At 33.8% G+C, this 16,523-nt stretch overlaps 1 protein-coding gene across 13 annotated transcripts in view; it reads left to right on the forward strand.

The window, feature by feature from the left end:
- Window positions 1–16,523, forward strand: part of LOC145287867 (anoctamin-4-like) — a 746,862-nt gene that overhangs the window by 476,570 nt on the left and 253,769 nt on the right. For 5 of the 13 annotated variants that reach the window (XM_080135748.1, XM_080135749.1, XM_080135750.1 and 2 more), the window contains exon 4: window positions 4,423–4,566. The exons of the other annotated variants lie outside the window; for them this stretch is intronic. In XM_080135748.1, coding sequence (XP_079991874.1) covers window positions 4,423–4,566 — 144 coding nt within the window. The remainder of the gene's footprint in view (window positions 1–4,422; window positions 4,567–16,523) is intronic. 13 annotated transcript variants of the gene reach the window in all.

Genomic DNA, 16,523 nt, shown 5'->3' on the forward strand with positions numbered 1-16,523 from the left:
AAAAAATTCTAAACAAAAATTTAAACACTACTACTAAAACTAGTGCCGAAAAATTTTTCACATTGACAAAGTTCCATGATATAAACATCAAAACCTACCCTCACAAAACCCTCAGCACCTCAAAAAGAGTCCTCAAATGTCCAGAATTAAACAGCTGCTTTCGAGAAGAAATAAAAAACACCTAAAAAAAAACAAGCTATAGTCACCAAAAGAATTACAATAAAAAGAAACGAACAAACACGCATATTAATCTTCAATACTTACACCACCAACTGAAATTAAAATTGGATATATTAACTTTAAAGTAGAAGCATATATCCCCAGACCACTTCGCTGCTTAAACTATCAAAAATTCGGCCACTACAAAGAATACTGCACCGGGAAAACAGTATGCCCAAAATGTAGCAGTAGTGAACACCAGGAAACAGAATGCCAAGGAAACATAAAATGCCCAAATTGTGGTGAGAACCCTCCAGCATACTTGCCTCGCTGCCAAAGTTGGATCAAAGAAAAAAGAATAAATGAATTAAGGTATACAAAAAACATAATCTTTACTTAAATCCGCCTCCACGACAGAACCAGCTAGATTGTATGCAGGTGCAACCAAAAACCACAGAAAACACAGAACTAAAGGCAATCACTACTCTAATAAAGACATTTCAAGAACTAGCTGAGGCATTTAGGGCTACCGTTAACTCAAGCTGCACTTGAAAATAACTTCCTAATTAAAAGTAAAATCCCACCAGACCTCAGTTGAACACCACTTTCAAATAAAAAACAAAAAACGGAAACTAAAAACATCCTAAAACCAAATGAACAAACTACACCTCGGAAAGGGAAAAAAAACAAGCAGGAAATGAAAAAGATCTTGCTCCATGTCAAAAACAAGAACTACAGACCAGAATAAATTTAAAACCTTGGAAACAATAAAAATAGACGACAGACCCTCCCCTAACCAAATAGAAGACAACCACCTCTATTCTCAATAAGACGAAACGAAATCAGAAAATAAAACTATAACTAACAAAATAATCCAATGAAATTGCAAAGCTATAAAAGTCAACCGGAATGAATTACTTCTAATATCTAATCTCTGCCATTTCTAATGTCTACAAGAGACCGTTTTAAAATCATCTGAAAATATCAATCTCCTTAGCTTCACTGAATACAACCACACAACAAATAATCCAAATAAAGCTTCTGGAGGAACATCTCTTCTCATTAACAAAACCACAGCACAAAGCCAAATAAATCCACAAGCTAACTGACAGGCAATTGCTATCACATCCAACCTACATAGATGGAGCAGATTGTGACCGTTCTATCTACCTCCAAACGACCTTATAGATGAAAGAAATAGAAAAACTGATCAACCAACTCCCTCGCCCCTTATTATAAGGCGACTTTAAAAGTTATAATGCTAGTTGAGATGTCCAGACATACAGAAAATGAATCATCATAGAAAATGTGAACAGCAACAACCTATGCATATACAATAACAAAAAAAAAAAACTTTATTCACTCTGCTACAAACTCGTACTCAGCAATTGACCTCTCTATATGTGATCCTAGTATCTTTATAGATTATAACTGGACACCTGTGGAAGTGACCATTTCCCAATAACTTTAGAACACTTTGGTCCTGAAATAACCTCAAAAGTTCCTTGCTGGAACCTTACAAAAGCCAACTGGAATAAATTCAAATTTATATGCAAACTCGAACTTCTACTTGGGAGACATGAGAAAGACCCGACCACTCACTTTAGAGACCATCATCTCAATAGCTGAGAAATGCATACCTAAACCAAATCATCAACTAAGTATAATCGACCCTGGTTCTTGGCTTTCATGCCAGGATCAAAGTGTAGTATCTGTTCCGATGTTGCACTTCACTTTTTTGGTCTCGATTAGTGGAGAAACCCTTCATGGCTGATACTTTTATTTTTGTTACTTACCACAGTGCCCCTTTTTGAGGAGTTGCCCCCCCCCATTGACCAAGCAACCTTATTAAGGCTGCTCTCTGCCAGAGAAATGTCAATGTTTCTGAGTGTTATAGGAATATTTCTGTTGATTAGTGAGATGAAGCTTCCCCCCCCCCCAGGAAGAGATATCCGAAGATCTCTTCCATCAGATTGTGATTGAGGAGAAACGTTAAGATTTATTTTTTTATTTTTTATTGTTTTTTATCTTTATTTAATTTTTTACGTTTCATTTATATAATTTTTATCACAAGTGTTTCTGTTGGAAATAACATGAAACCTCGGCACAATTATCGAGGCTTTCTTCGTTTCTTTATTTTCGTTTTTAATTTTTCACATTGGAAAATGATATCGGCCATTATCGATATTTCCTCGACATTTTGTAGAAAACAACTAATCATTAAGTCTTCACCGCCTATCACTATATAAGTAATATTTCAAAAGACTGTATTAATTTGAATAACTAAACCATTATCACACTATATAGACGTGATAAATGCAAAAAAAAAACAAAAAAAAACTGTCGGTACATATTTTGCATATGTTCTTTGGGATTGTTTCCATTTTTTTAATTTAACTTTAGTAGATCGACCGTAGTTGACATAACCTGAATGTTCCCTTTTTATTAGTTACTACATTGATGTGGGGGAGGGCGTCACTCCTTTCTCTGGATTGCCTACTTCGACTTGATCTACATATCATTTTATGTCTTTGTTTTTACTTTAGGATTGACTACCCCAGCTTCCAAGTCCATTAATGAACATTCCAACCATTCTAAATCTGGCAATAATTTGTTAGATAATCCGTATTTATGTGATAAACTAGCGAGGGGTACCCGGCGTTGCCCGGGTGTTTGGGGGTGGGTTAAAAAAAAAGTAAGTATGAGGATCGAACCCGAACCGTTGAGGCAAAGTTGTAAATTAAAGTGTGAAAAAAAAAAGTGCTACGTTAACGATTGCCCCACCGCGAGATGCTAACCGAAACACGTTTGAATTTATTTAATTACTTGGATTTAGCATGTGCCCGTTTTAATGAGTTAATGAGGTCAAGTTTGACTGCGGGATAGTATTCATTTACTGCTGAACGCTTATCCCCCTCCCAAGATGTTATAGGAAAAAGACTAACCCACATGCGGCGAGCGACAAATATTGAATATTTATCTTCCCGAAATCGAGCAAATTGAATAGACAGGTGAGCTTCGTTGTTAACTGTGATATATTACGATTTATATGTGATATAAAGTTTTAAAAAGTTGTGAAGCGAGCCACCGCTTCTCTGAAAAAAGCCTTTTGTTGACATACAGAAAAAGCGAACACACATACATTTTCGCTTATATATATATATATATATATATATATATATATATATATATATATATATATATAAAAGCAGAACGGCCACCTAAAACCACTAACTTAGCTCTAAAACAGATCCTTTGTTTGATAAAATGCATGCCCATTGGCTGGTAGGAAGGGGCGCGGTGGATACTAGAAAGCTGATTGGCCAACTAGTAATCCTCAACATGTATAAAAACAAGAAGCAACGGCAGAATTCGCGCATAAGCTTGACGAATCCTATAGTTGGATGAAACGCAGAATATTCAGTGTAGCTTAATCGCCATATATATTTTATAAATTACTAACTAGCTCTACCTACGTATTGAGCACTTTTGAAGTAAATACTTAAAGTTTACGCATAAATCTATACTTTCATATATTAATTTTATGTGAGTAAATGAAGTAGTTATATATATATATATATATATATATATATATATATATATATATAGATGGTTGGCACAATCTCACAAATGTTTTGTTATATAAAAATGTTGATACTGATTCGTCGTTCAAGAATCATTTCTCAGTTTTAAAAATATCAATTGGTGCTGTGAGCTGAAAGAAATGATGGCTTCTTCTTGGCTGAAACAAGAATCTCGCAATTATTAATTGCAGTGAATTGACACAAACGATTCATAACGATATCTTATTCTATATTCATCTTATTTACTGGCACAATAAGAGAAAGAAATTGTCTTTGATTTTAAACCCTCATTTTATTTGCTGTATCTGACCTGCATTTAGTTTGTTTTTGACTAACGATCCTACATTCATCGATCGCATCACAGCTCTTGTATCTCCAATTTCCGTTATGTCTGTTCACATATGCTGAGTTGGACTCGACTTTCTCAACTTATGTTTATGTCTTTGAATAAATTTAAAGCTGCTCAATATACAACTCTTTCAATGGCTTAATTCTGTTGGATCAAATTTTTATTTATATCTTGTGTACAACTTATTCAGGTGAATTGAATGCGATTTTATTTCCATTTTTCTTAAAGGTATTTTTTTTTTTTTTTTACACATTTTTCTTGATGTACGTATTTTTTTTCTTCGACGAAACTCAATTTCAATGCATGCTATTCACTTTCTGTTCCGTACAGTGTGACGGCGAAACAATCAGTATTCCCGAGGAAGAAATCACATTTGTAGAATCTACTGCAACGGCCGTTACTCCAACTTCGACTGCCACTACCGCGACCTTTGCAGTTGATGGTCTCCCAACAGATTTTCGAGAAAAAAAGCAGGTTTCTGTCCGTTCATTACGCATGCTTCTTCCGTCTTGCCGTTCCTCTCTTTAACGATGAGGATGGTTTCATGTTGCGTTTGTGCTTTGCATGGCTATCGTCTGAAAAAAAAAATGGTGTCTGATCGGCCTTATTAGTTTTGGAGTTTGTAAAGCTTGTTTTGTGTATTTTTTTATGTAAAAATATTCAGTTTCTGGATTAGTTGTGGTTTTTCATTTGTTAGATTACTTTATTTCCCCCCCAACTAATCCCTTATTCTAATACGATGATGTCTTTGGACCCCCACAATTTGTTCTCTTTGATCCCTATGGATCATCTTTGATGACTGCATTCATTAGTCAGGATATGCAAAAAAAAAAAAGTTATTAAAAGAAAACTCAAATAAAATTGGTATTTGTGTTCAGATTGCTGTTCTCATTTAAGATGTTTCGATCCATATAACCTCTGACCTTCTTCAGGTGTATCTTGATAATGGCTCTTATTGGTGGACAGCGGAATAAATTTTTTTTTTTTTTTTTTTTTTTTTTTTTCAAACAGTCGTTAGAATTCAAAACTTGTGATATGTTTATGAAACCAAAAAAGCGTCATTTCCATATTTTATGATTTTGAACAGTTAATATATATATATACCAATTCTCATCTCAAATGTTTAAACATTTAGTGCAAATGGCCTTTAAAAACCTCTTAGGGATTTTATTTGTTTTTCAAAGCATACGTGTACACGCCTAAAACAATTAGCGCCTCCTTTTCCCTTGAAAGGAGAGGATGTAGCTATCAAAAATCTGAACTACACTCGATGGTGGTTCAGATAAGAGATCGTTTCTCACAAATTAGCCACAACTGCTTCTTGTGCCAGTAGCATTACAGCCATTACACATAGCCTCTTAATTTTGAATAGAAATTTCAACACTTGATTTCTAAGCTATTTTAGTTTTAGAAAAGAGAAATGTTATTCCAAATAAAATAACATCAATCCAGAGACGCTTTGAATTGTAAAAGCTTGCAAGCTAGGAATAGTTTCCAGCAGGTAGCCAATATGAAGAAGTCCTAAAACAGCAAAATTCTTCCCCGTGTGAAAATGAAAAGTTAGGTGCAGGAATTCTTAAGATTCAGTATATTTATGGAGTAATTCCAGTTTCTGATTGGTTGATAGCAGTGTGATGGTGAGTGGCCAATCCTTATCACCCCTGTTGAACCTTCCAATTTTTTTTGTAATCATAACATTAAAGCAAAAACATTGCAACACAACTCTACCTGATTTTTAAACTTACACGGAAGTTTACCATACTCGCCCTGTACTTTTGCATCTCTCTGTGTATTGCCAAAGTATTATCTACTTGTTAAAGTTAATTTTCTGGCTGAAGCTTGGGTTCATGGGATTTATTGTCTAATTCTCATGCTAAATTGCATTAAATGAATTAGACCTGGTTATCTATTTTTATGAATGTTCTGACCAATTTTTTTCTGAAAATTTTTAAACTGCTGAAAACAATTGAGCTCTACAGAAATTTATTCATTAACTAGCTGTACATACTGTGTTGTCCAAGAGTCTTTACTTTGATGTTTTGCTTTATTTTATGTAAAATATTTGTATCAAATGGTATTATCAGTTAAAGGTTTGAAAGTTGTATTTAATTGAACCAAATAGTTATAACATTTTCTCTGCATTTGAAGCGTTTATTATATTTTGAAATTAAGGTTTACGTATCCAAATACATTTGGAAGGCTAGAAAACGCATTTTTTTCTATAAACACATTGTTTTATTCAGATATTTTGATGAATACACACTTGTCAATAAAAGTACGTTTTTGTTTTCCCTTTTCTTGCCCGCATGATGTAATCTACAAGATAGTTTTAGTTCGTATGATTTTATAACCGTATGATTTTCAAAAACAATCGGCAAGGTGTCGTGTTAGCCGCACAAAATGAATTAAAGAAATTTTTTTTTTTTCTTGCATTTGAAAGATTGCATATATTTTGAAATTTAAGAATTGCCTATATATACAGGCAGCAAAATAGTCTGCACTTTTAATTTTTTTTTCCAAAACTGCAAATTTAAGCTAAATTTAATGTAACTGTTTAAACAAACTTTACCTCATTTGATCGGCCTTTTATTCTTCTATTTGACTTTAAACTGAACTATTCACGTTAATTTAAGAAAATAACTTAAAATTAAGGAGGCAAAAAGAAAGTCTACACAATGGAAAATTGTTATTTAAATGTGACTTTAGAACATTAATGCAACACGAATACAACAGGAACACAATGAACTAGTTAATATTTAGTAGCAAAGCCCTTCTGCAATTTGACAGCCTGCAATCTTTTGGGAATTCCTTGAATTAGACTGCAGCAATACTCCAGGGAAAAGGCATCCCACTTTTCTTTAATTTTTTGTCCAAAGTTCTTCCAAATTTGAAATTTTATCATTGTGTAGCTGTTGCTTGATGTAATGCCATACGTTTTCGATAGGATTGAGGTCTGAAGATTGTGCAGGCCAATCCAAACACCGAAATATCATGCTCTTCAAGGAACCTCTTGACATTGCCAGCTGTGTGAATGAGAGCATTATCCTGCATGAAGATGGGATTATCATCCAAATTCCGACCAAAGTAGGATAGAAAATGCTCAATCAACATATTAATGTACTTGGTCGAATTAATTCGACCTTACAAGCAAACTATAGGCCTTGGATCATTGGTACTAATAATGCCCCACACCAAAACTGAACCTCCACCACATTGCAGCGTTAAAACTGAGCACCTAGGATTAAATTCTCCGTCTTTCCTCTGACGAACGTACTGCCTACCATCACTGCCTACCATCACTGCCTAGCCTATTGAACTTGCTTTCACTGCTAAAAACACTTTTGACCAATATGAAGAGTCATTATCTTCATTGCATCTGACGATGCGCAGACGGCGCTTTCTGCCCTTTACAGAAATCATTGGCTTGCGTCTTGCAACATACTCTCACAAATGAAATTCCTTTAATCTGTTCTTGACAGTAGAAAGAGAGCCCTTTTTTTTTAACAAGATTGCACTGTTGTTGGATTTGGGGACCCGTTTCAAAACTGTTTCTTAGGCTGCAGATCTTGATAGCATTGTTTTCCCTGTTAGAAGTAACTCTAGTACGACCAGATTTAGGGAAATCATGAACACTGACAGTGTTTTGGTGCTTTTGCACAGTCTTTCGTACCGTTTTCTCATCACATTTCTATCTGCGGCCGATTTCTTTATTAGATAAACCAGGAAGGTGGAGATTAATAAGCTCCTGACTATCACTAAGAAAGTCGAGGCATATGGACTAAATGTTACGTTGTATAACCTGGAACAACAACAATTGAAGATGCTGTGTTGCCTGTTAGTGGATATGTTAAACTGATTTAGGGGCGATAATTTAAGCTGGTTTTAAGCGAATTTGTTGCTAAGGATTATTTTTTGGTTCCTTAATTGGAAGTTATTTTTTAAATTGACGTGAACATTAGAATATTTCGGTTAAAAGTCAAATATGAACAGGTAAAATTATAGAGGAATAAAAGGCGAATCAAATGAGGTATTGGTCGTTTAAACAGTTACATTAAATTTAGGTTAAATTTGCAGTTTTTGAGAAAATTACAAGTGCGGACTTTCAAAACTTCAAAATGTAAGCGATTATATAATTATTTCCACAGCCAGATAACGTCGTAGCTCCGAAGAACCATGACAGACAACAAACCGGAAGCCCAAGACTCGAATTTCGCCCTCATTTAGGCTCATCAGTTGGACACATCCGAACTCAGGATTCGAAACCTGAGCCTCTTGCATGCGAGGTGAGCACTCTAACAACTGAGGAAACCAACCTACACACATACAAACACACACAGTCTATTAAGTTAATAGACTTGTCTTTGGCGGGTGTGCTTAGTTGAGTGCTTGCCTCACATGCAAGAGGCTCGGGTTTCGAATCTTGATTTCGGATGTGTTTAACTGACAAGTCAAATGAGGGCTAAATTTGAGTATTGGGCTTCCGGTTTGTTTGTCATGGTACTTGGGAGCTGCAACGTTGTCTGGCTGTGGAAATAATTATATAATCTCTTACATTTTAAAGTTTATTTATATATATATATATATATATATATATATATATATATAATGTCAAATGTTTTAACTTCGTTTGTATTTTAACGAGACAAAAAATATCGTTTCAGTTCTACAAATACAAAAAGTAAATCATTCCAAATAATTTAGCTCAATGATTAGGACTTGAAGTCTAACAGAGCCCATATATTAAAACTTAGAATACACAATTTGACATTATTAATATTATGTAATCATACATCGAAAATTCAATATGCGTATGTGTTTACATATGTGTCGGAATTCTCTAGAGATATTTAGGCGTATTTGTATTTTAAACTCAAGTTTCTTACATGTGAAATGTTTTTAGCTTTTTACGAAACACAAATGTATTTATTAAAATATTTGATAAAAACTATTACAAGCTGAAACGATTTAGCACTTTGAAGAGCGAATCCATCGTTTTGTTTAAAAAAATAATTTTCTGAAATCCAATTGAAACCAGCCATAAAAAATGTTATATGGCATAATCACATCAGCACCGATTCTCGTTAGATCACCGGTTAAGCAACGTTGAGCCTGGTTGTTACCAGATGGGTGAAAATTTGGGAATAGACGCTGTATATAGGAATTCAACACTTCCCTGCAATAACTACAAAAACCAAAACACCATCTTCCTTGGCCGAGATATACCTGCAACTGGCGATCGCTTGTGAATTTGATATCCCTTTTAAGAGAAGCCAGTTCAACCTGCCTATGGTAGAAAATATGGAAATATTGTTTCTGGATATTGTTGCCTATTTTTTGTTGTATTTGTAATTAACATGTCCATTGTTTATCTAGATCCGTAGTGAAGTGATCGCTTTTTTTTTCTTTCGTGTTGAAGAGATTTTTTATTAAAATTATGTTTTAATGTTGAATTTTTGGTGCATAATTTCATATTGGTTGCCATATATTTTTTTTATTTTACTGAGATATATATAATAAAATATTCATACATTCCCATTGAAAAATGAACAAAACTATCTAGCATCAAAAGAGCAGCTTTTTGTTTAGCGTTTAATAGTGAAAAGAACCTTTTCATAGACGTTGCATTTCACCAGTAAGCGCTAAAAGTATAAATGTGGGCATCAAAGGATCTTAATATGGATGAGGAAGTCACTTGAAATATATAAAACGTAAGATAATATTTGAAAAATCTCTATTTTGCAATTTACTTAAACTAGCGAGACCTGTGGAAATTCCATAGCAGACTCATTGATATGTAATATATTGATGTTGGCATTCTGCGGATGTTCAGCGTAACTGGAGACGCTCTGATAGTATTGTAGCTCTTTTGTTAAAACTGCAAAAGTACTTATCTAAGCTAGCAGAGACGCTCGGCGTAGCCCAGTCGTAAAATACGCTTAAATATGGTATTTTAATTTATGCAGATTTCGTATATATTATTAGTCAATTTTCTTGCGATTCTTATGTGATTTAAAAAAAAATATTCATTACTTAGGTGCATCAGATTGAATTGTAACCGAAACCAAAACTTATTAAAAAAAAAAAAAAGACGTATGTGTGTGTGCATAACTCGAGTTCCTTCAGCTATAACCGAAACCAAAACTTATGAAGAATTCTTGGTAGAAATTATTTATTATATGAAATGGAAGGTCATAACAATTAAACGACAGTCACTCGGAAGAAACAAGATGTAAGCATGACACACAAAATAACACACACGCTATCGTATTATAATATGGATCTTATATTTGAAGGCCTATTTTCAATGTTCGCATGTTTAAAGCACTACATATTTGTAATGTTTTACTTGTTCCTTTTTCCGATATTTTTCTAGTTAGAATTATTTCTCGAAAGACATCGGTCCCCTTATTAGAGGGACTATGTGAAAGTGGTTCTCTGTGAAACCAACTAGGTTTTAACTTTGTACACTCCGGTTGTCAGTCCGTGTCGTTAATCACTTAACTGTCACTTCTCTGGTGTACTATATAAAGTATTAGCAAAAAATGCAATGAATTTTTTTTATTATTATTATTATTATTAAACAGGTTTTATAATTAAGTAAATTAATCTTTAAAAATATGTTCCAAATACATGGTGGTCGCTAGAAAAGCGGGAAATCTGAAGCTCGGGTTAGATTATGACTAAAATGCGTGATTGCTATTTTTTGATTGGTTCTTTTGATGGTTTTCTAGGTTAAGACGTCGCAGTGAAGTGCACGGACGAAGTTTTGAGTATCTATGAGTATAATATAACATTTGTCTTTGAAAAGCTTTGTAAAAATAGTTCTTTGTAAAAATAAATCGTTCACAAATTTCACGCTTTTCTAGCGACCTCTCTGTAGTATAAAATTAAATGATGTACGGTCCTTTCTCTAGTTATTACCGTTAAAAAATATTTTTAACTAGCAGGACTAGATACACATTTTTAGTTTTCTCTTGTATGTAATTCGTGTGCATCGCAAAATTAGTTGCCATTTATATTCCCCTTTTTTGTAACCAGAGATATCTCCTTTCGAGATATTAACATGCGATTGCACTGCTGTCAAGCTCTACCTGATAGTAAATTCAGAAACGATTTTGCCTCTTATTGGCATGGCTTTTAAAATACATTGATATTGCCTGGTGTGATTTATTTCTGAGCATGCTTTTTTAAACGGTTACTTTTCTGATTAATTAACTGATTCTGAGACACTTTGAGGAACCAAATTATTTTTATTTTCCATATAGTAGCCATCGTTCAGATATAATTTTACATTTCTGTTGCTTCTTCATACATCTGTTTCGTGCATTTTTGTATTTTTCATGTAACAGTGTATTTCTTGTTTAGGATTCGTTTCTCCAAATTATTTTAGTGCTATATTTTCATGTAGTCCTGTCATAATACACATTGACACATCGGTTCCCGTTAGGACATCGAAGTTAAGCAACGTTGAGACTGAGCAGCACTAAAATGGGTGACCATTTAGGAATTCTAGGTGCTATATGTGCTCTCCGCTTATCTCGGCATTGTTTACAGTCGTCCTGAACTTCTCCTTGCCACTGGACTCTATCTAATGTCAAGCACAGGTGGAGAGAGGTGGTTTAGTAAGGATAATGAACAACCCTTAGACAGTGTTGCCAAATGAGATTAAAAAAAAAAAACCCGCTGGATCAGGGAAAAGAAATCTCCAGAAAATCGCTAGATTTTTAACTTTTGTCGTTTGAAATTTTCAAAAACCGCTAAAACATCGTATTTTAACTTCATACTCTATATATAAAAATATCATGGCTATAGTATATTTAGTACACAAAATGTTCCTTGTTTTATCACTATATATTTATGGAATTATATTGAAGTGGTTAGCTCCCCCAGAAGGCTTTCACGTTTTATCAGCTAGTTTTACCTGTTTTTCGGAGAGGGTATATTGTGTTTTGCAAGAAACAAATCATAAAATAAAACGGTGGTTATAACAAAATTTAAATTGAAATATATTATAAATTAAACATCACAACAATGGCGTACCTAAATATTGAATATTCCTGAATAAATTCTCCATAAAAATATAGGATGAATTAATATTTTCATGTAGTCCTGTCATAATACACGTTGACACATCGGTTCCCGTTAGGACATCGAAGGTAAGCAACGTTGAGCCCGAGCAGAACTAAAATGGGTGACCATTTAGGAATTCTTGGTGCTATATGTGCTCCCCGTTTATCTCGACATTGTTTCCAGTCATCTAGCACTTCTCCTTGCCACTGGACACGGGTAGTGTCGATTTAGGAGAGGTGTGGTTGGGAGATTGCGCAACTCTTGCCTCGCAATTACACGCGCATTTACCCTTATAGGGGGTATCCATTGTTTCTTGAGACTGAACAGAGGCATCGCCCTGTCTTAAACCTGCTTTTAATGTTTATCACCAACAAACTGTAAATTAACGTAAGTATTACATGTTAACCTTTTTTTTTTCTTTCACAACGCGTGGTCGTATTTGTTGACACTTTTGATAATACACAATTATTTTATGGATTAATTTAGTTAATTGTTAATAAGATCCCATGATTAAAAATAAATGCATTCGATTATGATACAAATATAAAATACGTCATTTTGAAACAAATGATTAAAAAAAAAAAAAGAAAGAAAAAAACGGTAATAGTACTTTTATTTTTTTATTAAATAAAAACTTTTCTAGAGTGGGAAAGACTTTTTGTGATCAGTTCAGATGGTTTTAAAGTTGCTATAAATTCTATCTCATCTTGAGAACAATGGGAAGTACATTTTTATTCATATCTCTATTTCGAAAAATTCTCAGATGACAAAACTATTAGAATATGAAATCATCAAACTAAACTTGCAAGCCCTACATATAAAAAATAAAATGCAAACCTTTCAAAATGTCTTTAAAACTCTTGGTAAAACTTGCGGAGAATGCCGTTTTACGGTTGGTGTAAAAATGGAATGGAAATTTTAATTTCGTTTCGTTTTTATCTTTTTGTTTTGTTTTTATTTTTGTGCCCCCCACCAACGAAAGTAATTGAAAGAATAACATTCAACAATCATACTTTATATATATATATATATATATATATATATATATATATATATATAAACGAAAGATTTTTTTATTTTTTATATGTATATAAAAAATAAAATTTTAACAATTTAATTTTTAAACGAAAAAGATCAATTTGGTATACCTTTTTGGTCATTTTTTTTTTTATATATACAAGCCCAACTCGCTATTTACATTGGAAATGTCGACTTTTGTTTTTGGGTATGCTTACGAGTAAACACCCCAACCTGCCCATGTTAAGAACGGCTTCCGAAATAGACACCCCCAACCTTGTCAGCATACCCCAAAACCTACACAAGTTCACTTGTCGAATAAGAATGTACTGAACTTAAAACGGAACGAAATTTAAATTTCCGTTCCATTTTTACAACAACCGTAAAGCAGCATTCTCCACATGTTTTACCATATTCTTTTAATATAACTAATGTTAACGGCTCATACCAAAATTAAATTTCGAGTTAATATTTACTCGATATCCAACCCCTTGAAGATAGTTTAAAAAAAAACAAAAACAAAGGAAAATACTTCGGCACTCACTCAATACGTGCATCTCATCTGCCAATTCCAGCATGAAACTCTAACATAATTCCGGCGTTTAGAAAAGATATGATGACTCAAGTTTTCTGTACTATTTACAACAATTCTTTAAAAATAAATGTTGACCATATGTATGTATGTATGTATGTATGTGTGTGTGTATATGCACCAAAATTGACGAGAAAATCCAATAATGCGTTAAGCGTGCAGGTTCTGCTTCGGTAAACTATGTTCCAGAGATTTTGGTAAATATTCAAGTCTGGATACCAAAATGTTTGTGCATCGTGCTGTACACCCTTGTATGCATCAGATTTGAACGACATATCGCCGGTATCTTAAAACGCTAAAAAAATTACATCAAAGACTTATGAAAATATTTTAAAATTTATATATTAATAGGGAAGCGTCCATTATCTATTTTGTGTCCCGCTTACATCCGAGTGACTGTCGTTTAATTGTTATAGACTTCCATTTCTTGTCATAAATACTTTTATCAATAGTTCAAGTTTTGGTTTCGACTATAGCTGAAGAAACTCAACTTTATATATATTCGTAAGTTTTGGTTTCACTTTCGATCCAAGCTTTTCAACCCATGGCATATGGATATATTTATTTTTGAAATGGCAACTTTATAATTTATAAAAATCGATAGAACATTAACTCTGTCTATGAAAGCTGCAAGAATTAAAATATATTTAAGCGTACATTACAACCGGGCTACACCAGGCGTCCTTGCTAGCTTTAATACTTTTGCAGTTTGAACAAAACAGCTACTATAATATCAGAGCGTCTCTATTTATGCTGAACATCCACAGAATGCCAACATCAGTACATTACATATGAGTCCACTGTGGAATTTCTACAGGTTCTGCTAGTCAATTGATTAAAACTTTTACCTGAAACTAAGATTATGCTGTGTCACATGATTGTAAGGTTGGGAATACTCGTTTAGGTGTATAGGGCTTAGAAATCGTCAGTGAGACAGTACGACTATGGTTAAAGTAATAATGGACATGGAATGGTTAAAGTAATAATGGACATGGAATGGGGCTGTGATCGAAAATAGTATAAAACAAGTGAAGCATGCATGCTCCCCCGTGAGTGCGCAGCGAACAAGGTATAACAAATGACTAAGTTCAGCATTTTCCACCCCCGCCCCCCCCCCATTTAGCCCCAAAAGTTCCCAGGGAAGGTCACGTCCTGGTTAAAATGAATAAACGATGCAGTTTTAGGTCTTAACATATGTAAATTTGAGTTCTGCACCATGCAAAAAAGAAATGACTAAGTTCATCATTTGCTCCACCCCCATTTAGCCACAAAAGTTCCCAAGGCCTTAAAATATTTAAATTTGAGTTCAGCACCATGAAAAACTGCTAAATCGACATACACAGAAAATTTTGGACAAATATGATAAAATAGTCCCAAAAATGAAATCTTTTTATTAGCCCTAAAAGAGCTCTTGGCACATATCCAAGAGTTAGTATAGACAAACAAAATTATATAGAAATCGGTTAGTTACAACTTTTCAGAAAGTTTTATAAAAATCTAAGCATCATTTTTTTTTTTTTTTTTTTTTTAATTAGCACAAAAGTAGCAATTTTAGCCATCCATTTTAACCTAAAAGGCCTCCTAGGTGTAGGAGGCGGGGACAATCGGAATTTCCCGAAAAATCCGTTCTGTTACTTTTTTTTACTCATATCATGTTTAATTTTTGTGCAAAATTTCAAAAAATTCCAAGGCGTAGTTATTGAAAAAAGTGCGGACGGACGAGGGTGAATGTACAGGTCCACCTTCCTTTTGTCGGGGACCAAAAAAAAAAAAAGTAAGAATGAACCATTAGAATGCAGTAGATATTGGATGGTGTAGAGAAAGCAAGTGTACCTTTTTTTTTTACGTTTATAGGGTGTTCCTATTTTATTCTCTTATGCATTGTCAACGCTGTTTCTTTGTTAAAGCAAATACTACCCCCCCTCCCCGTTTTATATGATGAACAAAAGTATTCAGAAAGTCGAAGAGGAATTGTATGACTGGAAAATTTGCTTAGTTTACTATTCAAATATACTGAAGTTAAAATGTAAGATGCCATGCTGTGCACATTGGCCCAGGAATTCCAAAATGACAACATTTGGAAAAGGAAAGCTAAACAGAATTTCAGAAAATTCTACCATTTTTGGAATATTTATTTATAGATTTTTAAAAAGTGACTGCAACCATTCAATGTCAAGCAAATTACACACTGTAAGTCTCAAAAGTGAAATCTGATTATCATGATGGCTTCGGACAGTCTTTTCTTTCTGTCACATAATTCCTTTCTCCCTTTTTAATTTCTATCTCTGTCCTTCGTTTACTTATGAGGTTTGTATGTGACATTTATTGTTGGCCTTGAATTATTGAAATATATATACTTTTTTTTTTCACTTGGGAGTCGCCACTTATCCTCGTGTGGCCTTTGGGCCTTGATAAGGGTTAATGAATGTAAGGTGGTACTGCAGTAACTATTAATGATGTGAATTGAGTAAAATTTGAATGTCTTTCACAATTGAAAACTTATTGTCTTTTATTTGTTAGAAATCTTTCTCCATGTCTCGTTTCCTATAACTATCAGTATGAGATGCAAGTCGGCATTAAACTTTCTTTCTTTCTGGCACAACTTGACCTGGAGGTAAGCCATCTGACTGCACGTAATTAGTTTTGTGCCACTAATATTCAGATTAGTTCCAAGCCTCTGATGTCCAGCTCACTTAACAAGATCTGTAGACGTCTCCTGCTTTCTGTGATGCGTTCAGTGTAAAATGTCAAT

Source organism: Euprymna scolopes, chromosome 11, assembly GCF_053919585.1.
Source record: "Euprymna scolopes isolate OS-2025 chromosome 11, ASM5391958v1, whole genome shotgun sequence".
Lineage (NCBI taxonomy): Eukaryota > Metazoa > Mollusca > Cephalopoda > Sepiida > Sepiolidae > Euprymna > Euprymna scolopes.